General features: G+C 40.0%; 1 protein-coding gene across 2 annotated transcripts; it reads right to left on the reverse strand.

Annotated features, from left to right (window-relative positions):
* Positions 1 to 1,732: 1,732 nt before the first annotated feature.
* Cetn3 (centrin 3) lies at positions 1,733 to 16,872 on the reverse strand. 2 transcript variants are annotated; one of them, XM_059276542.1, is made up of 5 exons: positions 16,741 to 16,872; positions 15,481 to 15,616; positions 12,922 to 13,036; positions 7,591 to 7,782; positions 1,733 to 1,898 (listed from the first exon to the last, which is right to left on the reverse strand). In XM_059276542.1, the coding sequence occupies exons 1-5, from the start codon at positions 16,755 to 16,757 to the stop codon at positions 1,855 to 1,857; spliced, it is 504 nt and encodes a 167-aa protein (XP_059132525.1). In that variant the 5' UTR covers positions 16,758 to 16,872; the 3' UTR covers positions 1,733 to 1,854. The 2 variants fall into 2 exon arrangements, with proteins under 2 accessions (XP_059132525.1, XP_059132526.1); XM_059276543.1 differs by lacking the exon at positions 16,741 to 16,872 and adding an exon at positions 16,085 to 16,150.
* Positions 16,873 to 17,222: the final 350 nt, after the last annotated feature.

Here is a 17,222-nt window from a genome sequence, read left to right on the forward strand (position 1 = left end):
CTGGCTTTACTTGTTTGAACTACTCTAGCAGGCTCAAAGTATTTCAACTATCTCAAATTGTAATGATTTTCTTTTTTGTTTAATTTAAAGAAAAGTTGCTGAAATTAACTACTCAATTTTCTTCTTAGGAGAGCTCATATAATCAGAACTGGATCACTGAAGATGTGCTAGGGTACCATTTTTCTGTTACCTTCCTCCCATAATCCTTTGTTTATTCCTAACTTCAATAATGCAGAATGACTCATTAATACCTGGAGAGTCTATCTCCACTGTTTCTTGAAACATCATGGGAAAACAAAGCCCACAGTATTTTCTAGGGCTTGCCACTTTCTCTTTTCCTCATTATCTTACCACATCAAAATCCAAAATTTAAATCTTTCATTTTGCCAAGAAGTTAAATGATTACAACTGTATTCAACTAGTTTAGTGAGAAAATATTCAAGCTCAACTTGTCATTACAAAATCAGATTTCTAAAACACAGTACAAAGGAAAGATGGGCCTATATGCACAGTCCATAATCCCTCCAAACCGAAGGACAGCACTCTTAGGAAGGAATAGGAAGGAATCTGACCTAAATTATCCTGTATTAAAATGTAAAATGTCAAGCTTGATGAACCCTTAGGTGATGGCCAAATGTTCTATGCTATTGTTATTTATATTTTCTGATTTATTTTCAAATACAAGTGAAAGTGTAAAGACAAAAGGTTTAAAATATCTTCTACCAAGTGTTAACAGATATCAGAAATCTAAAATAGAAAATTTACCAAACTTAAGATACTAATAAGTATGGTAAATGAAGACCACATGAGAATAGGAAGAAACAAAGTGGTAGAGAGGCCCACAGAAATCCACAAAGATACCCCCACAACAGACTGCTGGCAATGGTCGAGAGGTAGTCCGAACTGACCTCCTCTGGTGATGGGATGGCCAAACACCCTAATTGTCGTGCTAGAAACCTCATCCAACTACTGAGGGATCTGGATGCAGAGATCCATGACTAGGCCCCGGGTGGATCTCTGGGAGTCCAATTAGCGAGAATGAGGAGGGTTTATATGAGCGAGAATTGTTGAGACCAAGGTTGGATAAAGCACAGAGACAGATAGCCAAACGAACGGAAACACATGAAATATGAACCAATGGCTGAGGGGTCACCAACTGGATCAGGCCCTCTGAGTGGGTGAGACAGTTGATTGGCCTGATCTGTTTGGGAGGCATCCAGGCAGTGGGACCGGGTCCTGTGCTCATTGCATGAGTCGGCTGTTTGAAACCTGGGGCCTATGCAGGGTCCCTTGGCTCGGCCTGAGAGGAGGGGACTGGACCTACCTGGATTGAGTCCACCAGGTTGATCTCAGTCTGTAGGGAAGGCTTTGCCCTGGAGGAGATTGGAATGGGGGGCGGGCTGGGGGGAAGGTGAGGGGGGCGGGAGGGGGGAGAACAAGGGAATCTGTGGCTGATATGTAGAACTGAATTGTATTGCAAAATAAAAATTAAAAAAAAAAAAGATACTAATAAGTACTTTATTAATGAATGTCTAAAAAACATGTGCACCAAAATAAAAGCAAATAGCTAATGCTAAATTTAGAAGCTACCAAATAATATATACCACGTGATTTGAAATCTTTAAGCTTTATATAAACCTGTATTAAAAACATAAAGATAAAACTATTAATGCTAACAAGATTGCTCATACAAAGAAACTTAACAGCAGTGAAATACAAATACAAAGGATGCTTAGTTTTGGTCCTTTTGGAGAAAGGACTAAGTTGGAAGTTTTTATTTGAAACAGGACTTCAGTCACAAAAAGGAAATATAGATGGTAACTGCAACATTTTGGTGTTGATTCTCATAATCCTTTATATGTCACCAGTCATAATAGCAATGAATTCCTCTTGATTTACTGTGACAAGAAAGACAATGTAATGGTCAGAAACACAGAAACTTTCTTTCCCCAAATATATAATCATTTTATAATATATTAAACTTTACAACACATGAAAATCTTACAAGTCAAAACATAACTTCTAAAATAAAAATATATGGATAAGCATTATAAATAAATAATATCTTATCACCTTAAGCAGGGACAACATATGATATATGACATATCATTTGTGCAAAAACAGTTTAAAAAGTGACAGTTCTAATGTAAGTAGTTTAACAACCCATCTTTATAATCTTTCCTTTACTAATACATTTAGTAAGGCTTCCTTCATAAGTAAGTCTACCTATTCCATGCATGTGAACTAACAAAATTCTAAAGAATGAAAATACTTTGAAACTAGAAAAAAATGGCAAATTGTTGATTTTAAAGCTTATTTTGAAGATAGTAATAACTAAAACCAGTTCATGTAACCTCAAAAGGATCAATAGAAATAGTAAATTGATAAAATATAAATTATTATATGGTCACTATAAAACAAGAAAAAATACAGGAAATAGTCACTTATAATTATTTGACACATTACTAAAATTATAAGTAAAATTTAGTAAGAAACTTTAATGTATAAAGTATATTTAAGACAACAATCTGTAATAAACAGGACTGGACAATTCTAACTATGATTTTTAAGAACTATACATCCCCTAACATATAGGAATGTTCAGAAAAGAAAGTTTTCTATATAAAGGTGAGTATATGCACATCAAGACTTATCAAGTCCTTTAAGGCACAAGCTATGGATGGCAATTTTTATGACAGCAAAAAAATACCACATTGAAAATAAAAACCTGGCTTCTAGTCACAGCTCTATACAAACCAGTTCTGCATCTCGTCTTCTTCATCTGAAAACTAAACTGTAAGAGGACGTTTTTAGACTGTTTCTCTTTAAATCCTATAGTGATTTACTGAATCAAACACTTTCAGGTTTCTAATGAATGCCACCACCACACAAGGTACCGTATAATGCGTCAAAACATATACACGGTTCCTATCTTATACCTTTGAATCAAACAGAAGAAGTGAATAGGTGTCACTATAAGATTATTGCTAATTGAAAGAAACAATGGTATCGTAAATCTGAAACACCTTCTTAGTCATTGCTAAAATATTAGAGAGTAATGTTCTTAATATGTGGACAAAGTAAAGTTACTTTCAAGTGGCTTAGAAAGAGTAATCCCAGAGTTAGCTCAATAATTATGTTAGGTCTGAAACAAAGAACAAATGCTTGAAATATAAGATAATCTATTATAAAATATGGATCAAACAGTATTAGAAAATACTATTATAGAAGAAATTATTAATGAGAAAATTATAGATATAAGCAAATCATGAATTGGATGGTAAAATACAGTATTTAGATAGAAAGAAATTGGAAAGAAAGCCAAGGTGGAGAAATGCCATCACAAGCACAGAAAGCACACATACCTAGAAAAATAAAGTGTGAGTTAGGATGAATGGGATGTTCGGAAGCAGGCAGACGCCCATGAACTCCTGTTCAGTCCTAAACACTTACAAGGCACTCGGAGACACAGAGAAACAGGACACAATCCTACACTACTCTTAAACTAAGTCAAGGACCTGAGAAATTGGGAGTTGTGACCTCTGTGGCTAAATAACAAATCTGAAGAGCTTATGAGAAGAGGAACCACTCTTCCCCCAACTAAGAATTCAAATAGACAAGAATCCAGAAAGTATTGTCTTCTTAAGAAAGCAATAAAAGGAGCCTCAAAATGATTTGATTATAAATCATTGTAAAAGAATTATGATTAAAAGACTCAAATTCTAAGAAGTACTTGTTTTATCCAAGATTTTTACTTTTCTTAAAATATAAAATCTCAATAATCAAATTTCAAATTGAGCTTCAAATAGTTCTGAAATCACAAAGTTTTTTTTTATATTATTTACATATACTTTAAAGTATAAAAGCATTTAAAAATATTTTAACCTATTTCATGATTTAATGTCTAAAAACATAACACTTAAGTTCAAAGAGTAAAAAACAGAAGGTAACTAAGGGAATCCAACTAGCTACTTGACTACCAGAGAGGCTTCAGATGGTAAGCCAGTTCTTCTAAAGCCATCTTTCTGATAATTGAGCATAACACCGAGCTCAAAAATAACACCTAAGTGGCCAAGAAGATGGCTCAGCAAGTAAGAGTCACACAAGCCTGATGACCAGAGTTCAATCCCAGAACCCAGGTAAAAAGCTGGATGGGATGGTGCACATCTGTAGTCTGAGCATGCCTACAGAGACTGGAGCCTCCTCACAGGCCAGCTGGTCGGAGTACGTAGTCCAGGAGCAGAAACAGGACAGTCATTACTCAACAAGGAAGGTGAGAAATCACAGAGAGAGAGAGAGAGAGAGAGAGAGAGAGAGACAGAGACAGAGACAGAGACAGAGACAGACAGAGAAGTTGGAGAGGCCATCTGGCTTCAGGAGGAAAAAACAAAGTTTATCATCAGAAGCGCCAGTCAATACATTAATACACTGTTTCCCATAACAGGAGGTCTAGTTAACATTTTACTTTCTATCTCAAACAAAACAGTATGTTCCCTGTCATTTAGAAAACTGAGTTTGAATTCTCGTACCACCATGAATTAGCTCTGTGATAAAATTGGGCCTCATATCTTCATCTACCATATATGCACCATCGTATGTGTGTACAGCTGTAAATCTATATCCATTTTACGAAAGCTATTATGAAACTTGAGTAACATAGTTTACAAGCTAAAAACTACTTATGTTTGCTTCTATATAGTAACTGCTAAATAAATACTGACCGGGCTGGCTAGTTTTATGTCAACTTGACACAGGCTAAAGTCATTTGAGAGGAGAAAACCTTGACTGAGAAGATACCTCCGTAAGATCGGGCTATAGGCAGAACTGTAGGGCATTTTATTAATTATTGATTGATGTGGAAGGGCCTAACCCATGGTGGGTGGTGCCACCCCTGGGCTGGTCATCATGGATTCTATAAGAAAGCAGGCTGAGCAAGTCATATGGAACAAACCAGTAAGCAGCAATCTTCCCTGGCCTCTGCATCAGCTCCTGCCTCCAGGTTCCTGCCCTTTTTGAGTTCCTGCTTGGCTTCCCTTGAGAGACTGTGACTCAAGATATGTAAGTTAAATTCCTCCCCAACCTGCTCAGGTCATGCTATTTCACACAGCAAGAGTAACCCTAAGACGGAAAGTGCTACCAGGATAGAGGTGTATTACTGTGAGAGCCCTGACCACAGTTGTTTTGGGAAGGACTGTGGAAGGACTTTGGAACTTTGGGCTAGAAAAGTCATTGAGTGTTCAAAGCTTGCTAAGCTATTCTGTGGTTGAATGAAGATAAGCAGAGGATAGAGGCCTGGCTTATGAACTTCCAGAGGGAAGTTTGAGAATCACCTGAAGACTCTAATGCGGTTGTTGAATATTTTGAATTAAGAATATGTGGTTCTGGTTAGTTGGGGCTGGAGAATCAGCCCTGATCAACAAGATACCGAAACCACCAAAGTGAAATCACTAGACCATGTTAGTGAAACCTTTGCTCTGCTGGGAAAATAATGCTGGCCATCTTAGTGGGGATTAAGAAGAGACCAGCATCCTAAAGTAAAGACTTCTAAAAAGTGTTTCCTCAGAGTTAGCACACAGAAGCTGTGGTCCAGAGGTGGCCACGGTTGTACCTTATGCTGGCAGGCAGGCAAACTTGGACCGATGTAAGATCATCCAGGTGGTACAGGTTTTGAAGGCATGAAGGGGATTGGCACTGTGTGGCAGAGCTGGAGTCCCTAAAGACAGCTCAGAAGAGGCAACTGGTGAAATGTTGCCCAATTGCAGCAAAAGACCCCAGAAGTCTGAAGATGCCAGTATCATGGGATGAACACCAAGAGCAGCCTTGGAGTGGAGCTGGCTTAAGCTTAGGAGACAATCTGTGTGGCTGAAGATGATAGAGCAAGAGAAGTAACTCAGGCCCTTTGGAGGAACCCAGAAGATTCTAAGTGGATGGATCCTAGACATGAGACACTGAGTTATTGTACATAGCTGGGATTTTGGTTTGCTTTGTTCAGATTTTGACTATGCCCTCCTAGTTCTTCCCCCTGGAAAGCAATCGAGCATGCCCTCTGTATCAGCTCCTGCCTTTAGGGTCCTTCCTGGTTTGAGTTCCTGCCCTGGCTTCCCTCAATGGACTGTGACTCAGGATATGTAGGTCAAATAAACCCTTTCCTCCTCAAGTTGCTTTTGGTCATGGTGTTTCATCATCGTCATAGGAACCCTAAGACACCAACCACCATTACCATCATTATTTAAAAAGTGGTCTACTATGGCTTCTTAAATGTTGCATTCATCTTCATAAAAGCACATACTACATTGTTTTATATTATTTATACTTATATTGAGAGACTGGGGTGCTATTACTTCTATACTATCACATATGCCTATACATTTATGCCTACATTGTAGTATATGTTATTTATCTTCAAATCCACATATACTGTCTTTATTACTTTAAGCCCATAAAGTTGAAAAAATAGTTATTCTTAAAAACTGGATAGCATTAAACTTTTATAAGAACAAATGAGTTACTAAAGGTCACAAAAAGGCAGCCAAGTATTTTTATCCTCAGCAGTTTAAAATGCAAAAAATACAAAACTTGGTTTGCAGCCAAGAGGATCCATATTAAATATATTAAAGTATCAAAGCAGCTTGCTCCTCTAAATGCTGGAAGGCGTGGTGGAACCCTCCCCAACCACAGGCACCGTTGTAGAGGCTTTGAGAAAACGATGGTGCTTCAAATGCACCTGGTTGGGAAGTGGGTGACACTTCAACAGACAAATGGACAATCACCCTAAGACGAAGGAGCAGCAGGAGGAAACGCGAACACAAACTGTCTTCAGGACACAGTGTTCTGTATGTGAGAGTTAACGTAGCAAAGAAGGACACAACAGAAATAAACGAGTACTAAGTATAGGACTGGCGTGGGGCGGCTTGGTACTTTACTCTGCAGGTAGTAAAGACTCTCTGTTCAGTGTCTAAACACAGAATGACAACATTATAGCCCACAGTTTAGGAAAAAAATGTTATGAATAGAATGAAGAAAGAGATTTGAGATTTCTAAGTCCAGAGGGCAATGAGAAGGCTGTAAGAGACACCAATATATCTGTGCGGGACAGGTGCACACAGAACACAGGCAGCCAGGGACAGAGTACTGTAATACTTTAAATAGAAATCAGGGCCTGAATCAGAGCAGCAGAGGACAATTAAAAAAGTGGTTGAAAGAAAATCAGCTAATTTAGTAATAGTTCAGAAGTGCAAGCTGGTTGAGAGAGAAAGCATTAAAATCTAAACTTTTAGTAAGTAGCTAACTTTTGGTGTTACTTCATCTTCAGAGAAGTGTGTAGATTTCATATTATAACTTATATAGTTGTTTTAAAGACCTGCTTAGGTATAAAAGAAGCTCACAGAGTCTGACACCCAATTGGACTCCCATCTATTCAGGAGGCTGAGGCAAAAAAAATTGTAAGTTCAAGATCAAATTTGAAATAAGTTCAAGAAAATATGAAGTTCATCTTCAAAACAAAAGAGAATGAAATGGAGGGGAGAGAAAATTTGCTTGGAGTCTTGAAAATCAACATCAGATTTTAGAACAAAGTAAGGCACAACTTACTTTCTCCATCACCATCCTTATCAAACTCTTCTATCATAGCCCGGAGTTCTTCGTCACTCATGTTTTCACCCAGTTCTCTGGCAACACGTCGCAAATTCCTCAAGCTTATTTTACCTGAATCATCGTCATCAAATAGTTTAAATGCTTTCAGGATTTCTTCATGTGGATCTCTTTCCAATATCCAGTCTGTCACTAGAGTTAAAAGAAACTTTTTAACAAAGCCTGTATAGTCAGAGAACATTCATTTGTAAAAATCAGCTCTTAAATGAGGTAACAACTGTGAGTCTGACAACATTCCATCTAAGAATTAAATGTCAAGGTAGATCACTAAAACTCCAGAGATAAAACATGAATTCTAAATCCAGACTTTAAATGGTAATCTTTTAGTGTCTATAAATATCATAAATGTAGGCAAAACTATACTGTACAAAGGCCAAAAAACAGACTACACACACACACACACACACACACACACACACACACACACACACACACACACACAATTTATTTAAAGCCCACTATTACTAAGAATTAAGCTAGGGACAGAGATATGGGTCAGCAGTTAGAACCACTTGTTCTTGCAGAGGATATGAGTTCAACTCCCAGCAACCACATGGCAAATCACAACAGTCTATAACTCCAGTTCCAGGGGATCCAATGCCCTCTTCTGACATAGGTTCCATGTACACATGTGGTACAAAGACACATGTGAGCAAAACATAATAGTAAATATAACACATAATTAATTTCATAAAAACAATTTTTGAAAAAGTGACCAGTCCACCTCTATCAGGCCACTGAGTTGAAGTGAACAATGAGCACTAACCAGATGAGAGCTCTTAGCCAGTGTGACATCCTGATTCTTCCTCAAATTTCACCCAACTCAGCCATAGGGATTAATCAAAGATACTGCCATCACCAAAAAAGCTAACACAAGTTAGCACATGCAAACACTTACAGCATCTTTGTGATTAAGAGAGCCAGTTGACTTTCAGCAACACTGGAGATGGGTTAAAACAACTAAACCTCATCACAGTAAATCACAATCAACAGCTCTGGAAGGGGTCTAAATCATGTCTTCTTCTTCTTCTTCTTCTTTTTTTTTTTTAAGCAAATTAATAATTCTCAAACTAGTTCAATAGAAATGAGTCATTTCAGACTTAAAATATTAAATAAAGCCACATATCAATAAAGTAAGTATATATACTTCAACAGCATAGGCCTTTAATCAGTAGTCAGTACAAATTGATGTCTATAAAGTTTTATGTTGCTTGATAGACTTCTCAAAATATCTAGGTAAACAGTTCTGAAGCAACTCCACATGCTGTTCTGCTACAAGTAAAGGCATTTATTATTTTCATTACACTATCAAAAGTAATTTGGTCCTATTGGGATCTATAGATTCATTTGAAAATTTCAAACGCCTGTAGCCAGAAAGTACTGGAATGTTTAATGAGCCCAAAGTGAAAAAATACAATCTAAGTCTTCTACAAGTTGTTGTCTATTGCTATTTCATCTGTATTTGGCTGAATAAGCACCTAGTCAAGCTAATGGTCCATCAACTACACATATATCCAAAATTATCTTTTAGCCATTAATTTTATCCAAAAAAAAAGGTTTCCAAGAAACTAATTGAACTATATTACTATAAGTATGCAAATCAAAGCTCATAAATATTCAATAAAAAGAATTGGCATACCTACAGCCATAACACCAAAATAAAATACCACACTTAACTCTATGGCACACACTCAACTTATTTTGAATTCAGTCCCAACAAGAAAGCAGGACAAGAAAAAAGTGTTATGAAATATCTTCATCGATTAAGTAACATACATGACAGGTAAACCAGAAAGGCAGACTGCCGAAAATACTAATGCACTTAAAGAAACAACAGATGGGACGCCAAGATGTACCAACACTTATCCCACTGACACTCCATTAGTACTTCAGATAGATAAGTCTAGATCACCTACCAACACTCTCCCATAGAATGCAGCTTTCTTAGGACTTGTAACTGCCAGCTAAAGCATTACCCATATAAAGTATTTTACAATGACATTCCTCCACAACTTCACCTCCATTTCTGTTCTACAAGTACTATTTCTTCACAGAAAATCTTCTCTCAATGGAAACAAACCAGGCATGGTGGCTCACACCTACAACCCAGTAGGACTTGAAGCAACTAACACACACGCAGTCAAGGTACCACCTGTTCAACAACACTCCACATTCCTGTCCATTCAATCAGTGTTTTGATTTTTATATTATAGTATTGCACTTTATTGACATAAATACACAAAAACCAACTACAAAGATACATCATTTAATTACACTGTTAGAAACGTCCTTCCATCAAAATTTTTAGACCTTATAAAAATCATGTAAGGAAACAGCTAATGCATTCAAAGTAAATCAAAAACCATGAGAGACAATGTTAGAAAGTTCCTAGGCAAACATCCAATACTTACTTCAAACTCACAAATACTGAACCTTCACGTCCTTCGCTAGCTAGCTCCCTTCGGCTTTGCAGCCTCCTTGACCTCCACTGACTGGGGGGTAACTGCATCCTTTCCTCACTCGGAAACAGTGGGAACGTTTCCAATCCTGTGAGTGTCACTCAGTATTGGATACTCCAGTTCTGAGGATACCATCCGTTTCACTCTCAAACAGAACCCTCTTTGTTCTCATCCGAGCAATCCTGACCATAAAGTCTACAACTTTCTGTCTTCTCTAGACTCTTCAGCTCATCTTCAATCTTCTCATCAGCTACTTTTTTAAAAAAATTCTGCTAACTAAAGCAAATTTTAGTATGTTACTTCAGACTATCAGTCTGACCCAATTCTACCTTCTCTGTGCTCTAACCTTCTGTAGCAGAGGGGACTACACGACATCAAACTTCTCAAACATGCTATACATCGAGTACCACTCTGCCTGGCTGCTTTCTCTGCCTGGACTGCATCTCCTCTACTGCAATCTTAGCAATCTTAGATTCCTAAAGGTTTAAACTAAAAATCCCCTTTGCAAGCACTTGGTTTCTCTGGATGAAAACCTGAGAGATACTTCCAGGAAAGGGCCAGCTAGAGACCATTTTAGGTTTTCAGAAGACTAAACCCAGTCTCAGCTACTCCCTCAATCACGGTAGCGGAAGGCAGCATGAATAAATGGGTGGTAGAGAGCATGTGCAGTCAAACTCAGTCCCAGGGCTACAGTTTGACAATTTCAGCCCTCGTTAACAGTCTTCCCTCCATCCCACAGAACCGGTTTATTGTCACCTATACCTAAGTCCTGAGGACTTGAAAACAATTCCTTGGTCATTTTCACTAACTCTCATTCTTCCCACCAAATGCAAAAATTCCAGTGTCAGATAAATAATCAAAATGAAAACAATATAATATTTTATTTTAGATAGAATTTAAAATGTAAGTAGTACAAGCCAGGAACAGATGAGTATAAAAACATCTCACTTCTAATCTTCCCTTAAAGGCAGCAGTTCCTGACATACCTGCTGCTCACTAGCCAGACGCCAACTCTGCTTGCACTGAATGTACTTTAATGCTTTTTTCTTACAACAGGGAAAGCTCAGCAAGTGCCAGGCTCATCTGGAACTATCTGGAGGACAGTGTCTTGGGCAACAACAAATAAAGCTAAGGTCTAAGTAGTATAGAACTCTGTTCTTAAGTACTAAAATATAAAAATTACAATTCTTAAAATTATGTTTATGTAAAAGTTGTTTTACAAAACTATGAATAATGTTTAAAGTAGCCTTTAACAATAAAAAATAGAAAATAAGACAATACAAATATATTTCCAACTTGTGAATTCAGCAACAAACAAAACAAAGGACTCATTCTCCACCCTCTCTCTATGCAGACCAGGTTAACCTCAAACTCACAGAGCATGGGCCACATCTGCCTCCTGAGTGCTGGGGATTATTCTTAATCATAATAACAGCATTTAGTAGCTCTTCTGACATACTACAGCATGTAACATTTCCCATGTTACTCAACTGATATATTACACTATCCCCACTTTATAGGAGAACATGGGACACAGACAGGTAAACTAACCACGTTTCACAGACATGTAAGAGTCAGAACCAAGTTGGGAAGCCAGGGAGGGAATCTGGTTCCAAAGTAGTCTGTGCTCTATATGTGCCTCCATCATAGCTCTGTCGTAGACGCATCATTTCCACTATGTCCTGACACCTGGCTTCTATAAATGTCCCATGTTAATACCTGGTACTGTGGTCAACCTCAGGAGACTACCTAGACTGTGAGGGAAAACAACTCTGCAGATTACAGGGGTAAAATAAATCCACTTCTAAAGTGAACAATCTGCTTCTCTAAACAGTCGGACACTGGTTCCTAAGCTGAGGATCTTCTGTGTTGTGGGAAATGTTTCCTCCTCCTAGATTTGTCACTTTACTTCTGCCTCCTGTGCTTTGGGCATGAGCTCTTTAATGAGAGAGAAAGAGAGAGAGTATGAATCTATCTTCTCTGTCTTCTCATCACCTGTTATTTCTCCTTTAAGATTTAACTACTAATGGTTTTGTGTGTATGTATAATTGCATTAGTTTTCAAGTTTTTTTAATATATAAAAATAACTGTGTGGCATGCTTAGATTACAATCCCTAAAGTAGTATCATTGGTTTAGAACAGTAGCTTAACAAAACTGAACCTAAATATTTATATAATCTATGTATAACATTGTAGGCAATATATTTAATTTACAGTAGCCAATTCCCAGACTCGCAGAATCCTCTAGTGAAAAAGCCTTTTCTGTATATGAGTAACTCATTAAAATCAAATATCCAAAATTTCAGCCACATTAAGCTCATACCATCTCAAGTTCTCATGCTTCCAAACTGCCAAAGATCTCCCTTACAACGGCCTGTCCATCACTTCAACTTTACAACAGATGGCGTGCATCACAAAGATTGAGGTGTTAAAAGAGCAGAGCCTCATAAACTGTCCACTTAGAAGATGTATTCATCTCCCCATCTCCCACCAAGACACAAAGTCCTACTACTTCTGTCTTCTCCCACTTTACCAACAAAGTCACACAGCGCAAAAAAGTCTTCAGAAATATTTCCTCAACATTAGGATACTGAATTTTTTGCTTTACTGACAAGAAGTATTTTTTGGTCACCCTTTAGTGACATATTAATAAACCAGAAAAAGTAGCACAATAATTCCTTGTTAAAATCATCACAACAAAAGTCAAAACTAATTATGGCAGCATAACTCAAAGTATTTTTTCTTAGAAAACAAACAAAAACCTTGTAATTTCCCAGTAACTATGGGTTACAAAGACTACTTAAGTACACACCAACTTCATTAAAATCTTCAAAGGTGATTTTGCCTGTGGCTTCTCTGTCATAATCTTTAAGAATCTTCAGTACATCGGCTTTTTTCACATCAAAACCCAAGGCTCTCATTGCCACCTTTTGGATTAAAAGGGAAAAACAAATTATAAAGCACTCCTTACAAAAGAAGCAATCACTGATTTCTAAGAAAGCTTTACATCTTAAAAGATGACAATGAATTACTAAAGCACAATTATTTTGCATTTTATATCTCTAAAATAACAAAACGATATTATATTGGTTTTTCATTTTGAAATTATATAGAAATTTTTTTAATTAACATTTTGCTGTTTTATATGACCAACTAATTAAAGAAGAGTTTACACAAAATAGATAACACAGTGCACTACATACACAGATGACAATTCATTTGTTACCAAGGTATTAAAGACGTCATAAGTATTAAAAGGCCAACCAAGAGAACAAAAGCAATCTGCCACAGCGGCGCACGCCTTTAATCCCAGCACTCAGGCAGAGGCAGGCAGAGCTCTCGGAGCTGGAGGCCAGCCTGGTCTACAAAGTGAGTTCCAGGACATCCAGAGAAACTACACAGAGAAACCCTATCCCAAAAATTAAATATAAATAAATAAATGCAGTCAAAGCATAAAATTGCATGAACTTTATAATCTTACCACTCAGGAGACTGAGACAGAAAGATTGTCATAAGCTGAAACTAGTATGGGATACAAAAAGAAAAAGATCCTTTCTCAAAAAACCAACAAACAGCATTCCCATCGGAGCAACCATGATTAGCTGGAGCAACCATGATTAGCTATCAAGAAATTAGTTTGGGAGTAATTTAAACAGAAGCCATTTTGCTGTTAGTAAAGGAAAGGAAAGCTGTGTCACTAGTTAGTGAGGTCTTATGGAATCCAATAGTTTCTTAATCAGCAGGTAAATTGGTGGTAAGAATGTGGGATTACAATGAATGCCCAAACAAAGACTGGGACAGAGGAACAGAACTGAGCTGGTTCCTTCTCTAGGTGGGAAGAGTCTGGGTAGAAGTCATTAGCAAGTGAGAAAAGCAGAGGGAAAAAATCAGGATTCCAAAGAACAGGCAGGCAGTGGGAGCTCCACTCAGTGTGCATGAAGCAGCCAGTCAAGGTTCATGAGCAATGAACATGCTCAAAGAATTAAAGACGCAAACTTAATGGGAGTTTGAAAGGCAAACCAGAAGTGAAGAAGCTCCAGCTGTGAACCATGGGAGTCAATGACAACGAATGGCTATGACACTGTACAGGAATAACTCATGCTACGTGGGGGAGGCTGGCAGCGGCAGCAACAACAGAACATTGCTATGGGGAATGAGCTAAAGAAGGACCTCAAGAGGGCCAGGCCTACCACTACCTTTAGACAGTCTAGCCTCTCACTACATCGTTCCTGCCCCTACTTGGATTGCTTCAAAATCTCCTACGATGCTGCTAAATTTAAAACTACTAAACAAACATTTAAGGCTACTTAAAGACCTCACAATGTTATCTTTCTTACTAAGCTGAACATAAGAATGTAAGACCGTCACCCATTTCCCCTTCCATCCTTATTAGTGATTTCAAGTCTTAAATTTGATATGGTCCCTCAGCATGTATCAGCATTAGGCATCAGACAATTTACATCCTTTGTGGCAAAGAAATGCAAACTAAGAATGTGTTAGTATTATCCTAAAAATTAAAAGTTTGAGCCAGGGCGGTGGTGACACACGCCTTTAATCCCAGCACTGAGGAGGCAGGGGCAAACAAATCTCTGTGAATCTGAGGCCAGCCTGGTCTACAAAATGAGTTCCAGGTCAACCAGGTCTATTACACAAAGAAACCTGTTTCAGAAAAATAGAAATAAATGAAAAATAAAAGCTTAAAAGACAACAGTTTCAATCTCACAAATGTCTGAGCAAAGGCAACATTCTCTGAATCTCAAAATTGTCTATGCTGCACTTAAGATAGCTCAGTGGGTACGAGGGCTAGTCCTGCAGTCATGAGGACCCGAGTTGGAAGCCCACCACCCACATAGAGACAGGCATGGCTGCAGGGGCCGGAACCCCAGCCCTGAGGGGTGGACACAGGTGTGATCCCCATGTTCACTCTCCAGCCAACCTAGGCCAAGTGATGAGCTTCCACTGTAGTGAGGTGATGAAAGACACCCAACCCGCTCTGCCCTCCACACGAAGCTCCACACAATGTGGTGTGTGTGCCTGCACAAGCACATGTACACGCCACATACACGGAGTTTTAAAAATCTGAACTACACTGTCCTCCAAAAGAAACCAAAAATGGGAAGAATATGCTAACTGTTTGTTCTTAACTAGGTGAATGAAAAAACCATACTTTCCACCAAGATGTGCTTTTACATTTAAATTCAAGTTTCTAAAAGCCATATTAGGGGTTTTTATTCAGTTTTATTGCAGCACCTGTAGGTGGGTGCTGAAAACAGCCTCCTGGTTCTAAAACACGCTTTTAAAATACTTTAAATCAACAGTCAAAAATGCATTCATTGAAACAAAAGGGATGTGTCATGAAGTACACTGTTACCTTTAATTCATGATAATCTATCGCGTGGTCTTTGTCGGTATCAAAGAGCTCAAACGCATCTTTGATTTCTTGCTTCTGTTCTTCAGAGAGCTCTCTTCGCTTTTTCCTCTTTGTTTTGTCTACTACAAGCTCACTTCTATGACACAGAAAAATGGGTTTAGTCCACTTCAACCCAACTCACTTAGGACAAAGAATGAGCTTCTACACTCCAAACAAAGCATAGTAGAGTAGTCTGGAGAATAAAGAAACTGTCCCTAAGTCAATGTCCCGTAGCCCAAATGTACTTTTATGTACCAAAGGCCAAAGCACCATAGTTATTATTCATGTCACCTACCAAGAGCGTGGGGGGTGGGGGGGAACCTTATGAAAGTAAACTTCATAAATGACAACCGCGATGTATTTGGTTTGCCTTGGACAGCCTATAACTAAATTCTCACAACTACTACAAAAATTTTAAAAGGTAAGTTCCTTTAGCACTGTAAGTTCAGAATGCTTTTAGCGTATACATTTCTAACAGTGCTTTTGTGTTTTTATTCCACGGATATTAACCAGGCAAGAATATAAAGGCACCTAAACATACAACTACTAAACGCCCCCAAGTAACAGCATCTGATGTTGGTGCTTATGTCTATGCGGTGTTTAAAACGTGTTGCAACGCTCCCTTCACAGATAAACGACGGGTTAAAAGTCTTCATTGAAAAACTCTGGAGAAGCCTAAGAGAGCATCTAAAAAAGGGGCCTCTGGAGCCCAAAACGTCTGCCTGAAAGGCTGCCCGCGTGCAGGCGGTCCACACGCTAGACGAGGGCGCAGCACGTGCCTCCTCCGCACGTTTGGAAAGACGGGAGCTCCGGGGCAGAGGGCGGGCTCGGGGCTGAGCAGGCCGGGACGGGGGCCGACCCCAGCCCCGCCACACCCCGCCACACCCCGCCCGACGGACGGACGGGGAGCCAGGGGGCGAGGGCCGTGGCCGGAGGAAGCCGCGGACGGCGGTCCGCCCGGGTCGGCACACGCACAGCGCGCCCCCGGCCCCGGGAGGGAGCTGTTCCGGGACCGTCCTAAGGACGGGGGCGGCCGGGCAGGGCCGCACAGGCAGAGGGAAACCTCGCGAGACTTCACTCCCGGCGCGGCGGCGCAGTGCGCGGCCCGGGGCCGGAGGGCGGGGACGGCCGTGATGCTCGGGCGCCGCTCCCGGCCCGGCCTCCCCTCCACGCCCGCCCTGCCCCTCCGCGGGACGGGGACGCGGCCTCCGCGTTACCGACCTCAAGGCTAAACTCATGTTCTCTCCCGACAAAGACGCTCCGCTCGACAGCCGCCAACCTCCACGGCCTCGGGGACCGCCCACCCAACGGGAGGTTCCGGCCGCGATTGGCTGAAGACGGCCAAGGGTCGGCCCACTGGGGCGGAAGCCTCGCTGGCCCTCGGCTTTCATTGGTCACCGTTCCTGTCAATCAAGTCCACCCTTCGGGCCCCGCCGCCTCTCCGGCCCCTCGGATTGGCCAGACGCTGTCCGGAATCCTTGGCCGGTGTCCTAGTCCCCACGCTGGCGGTCGAGGCCACGCTCCACGCGTGACACGGTGTGCTAGGCACGCGCGGACAGCCTCGAGGGAGGGAAGGGGGAAGGCGTGGCACAGGCAGCCGGCTCTAAAAGAGGGAGCAGTCACTGGGGATCCAGGTCCGCGAAACGATCAGCAGTTTTGGGGTGGCCCGTGCAACTCAGAAACGTCAATCTGAAAGCTTTGTT

Source organism: Peromyscus eremicus, chromosome 11 (assembly GCF_949786415.1).
Source record: "Peromyscus eremicus chromosome 11, PerEre_H2_v1, whole genome shotgun sequence".
NCBI classification, from domain to species: domain Eukaryota; kingdom Metazoa; phylum Chordata; class Mammalia; order Rodentia; family Cricetidae; genus Peromyscus; species Peromyscus eremicus.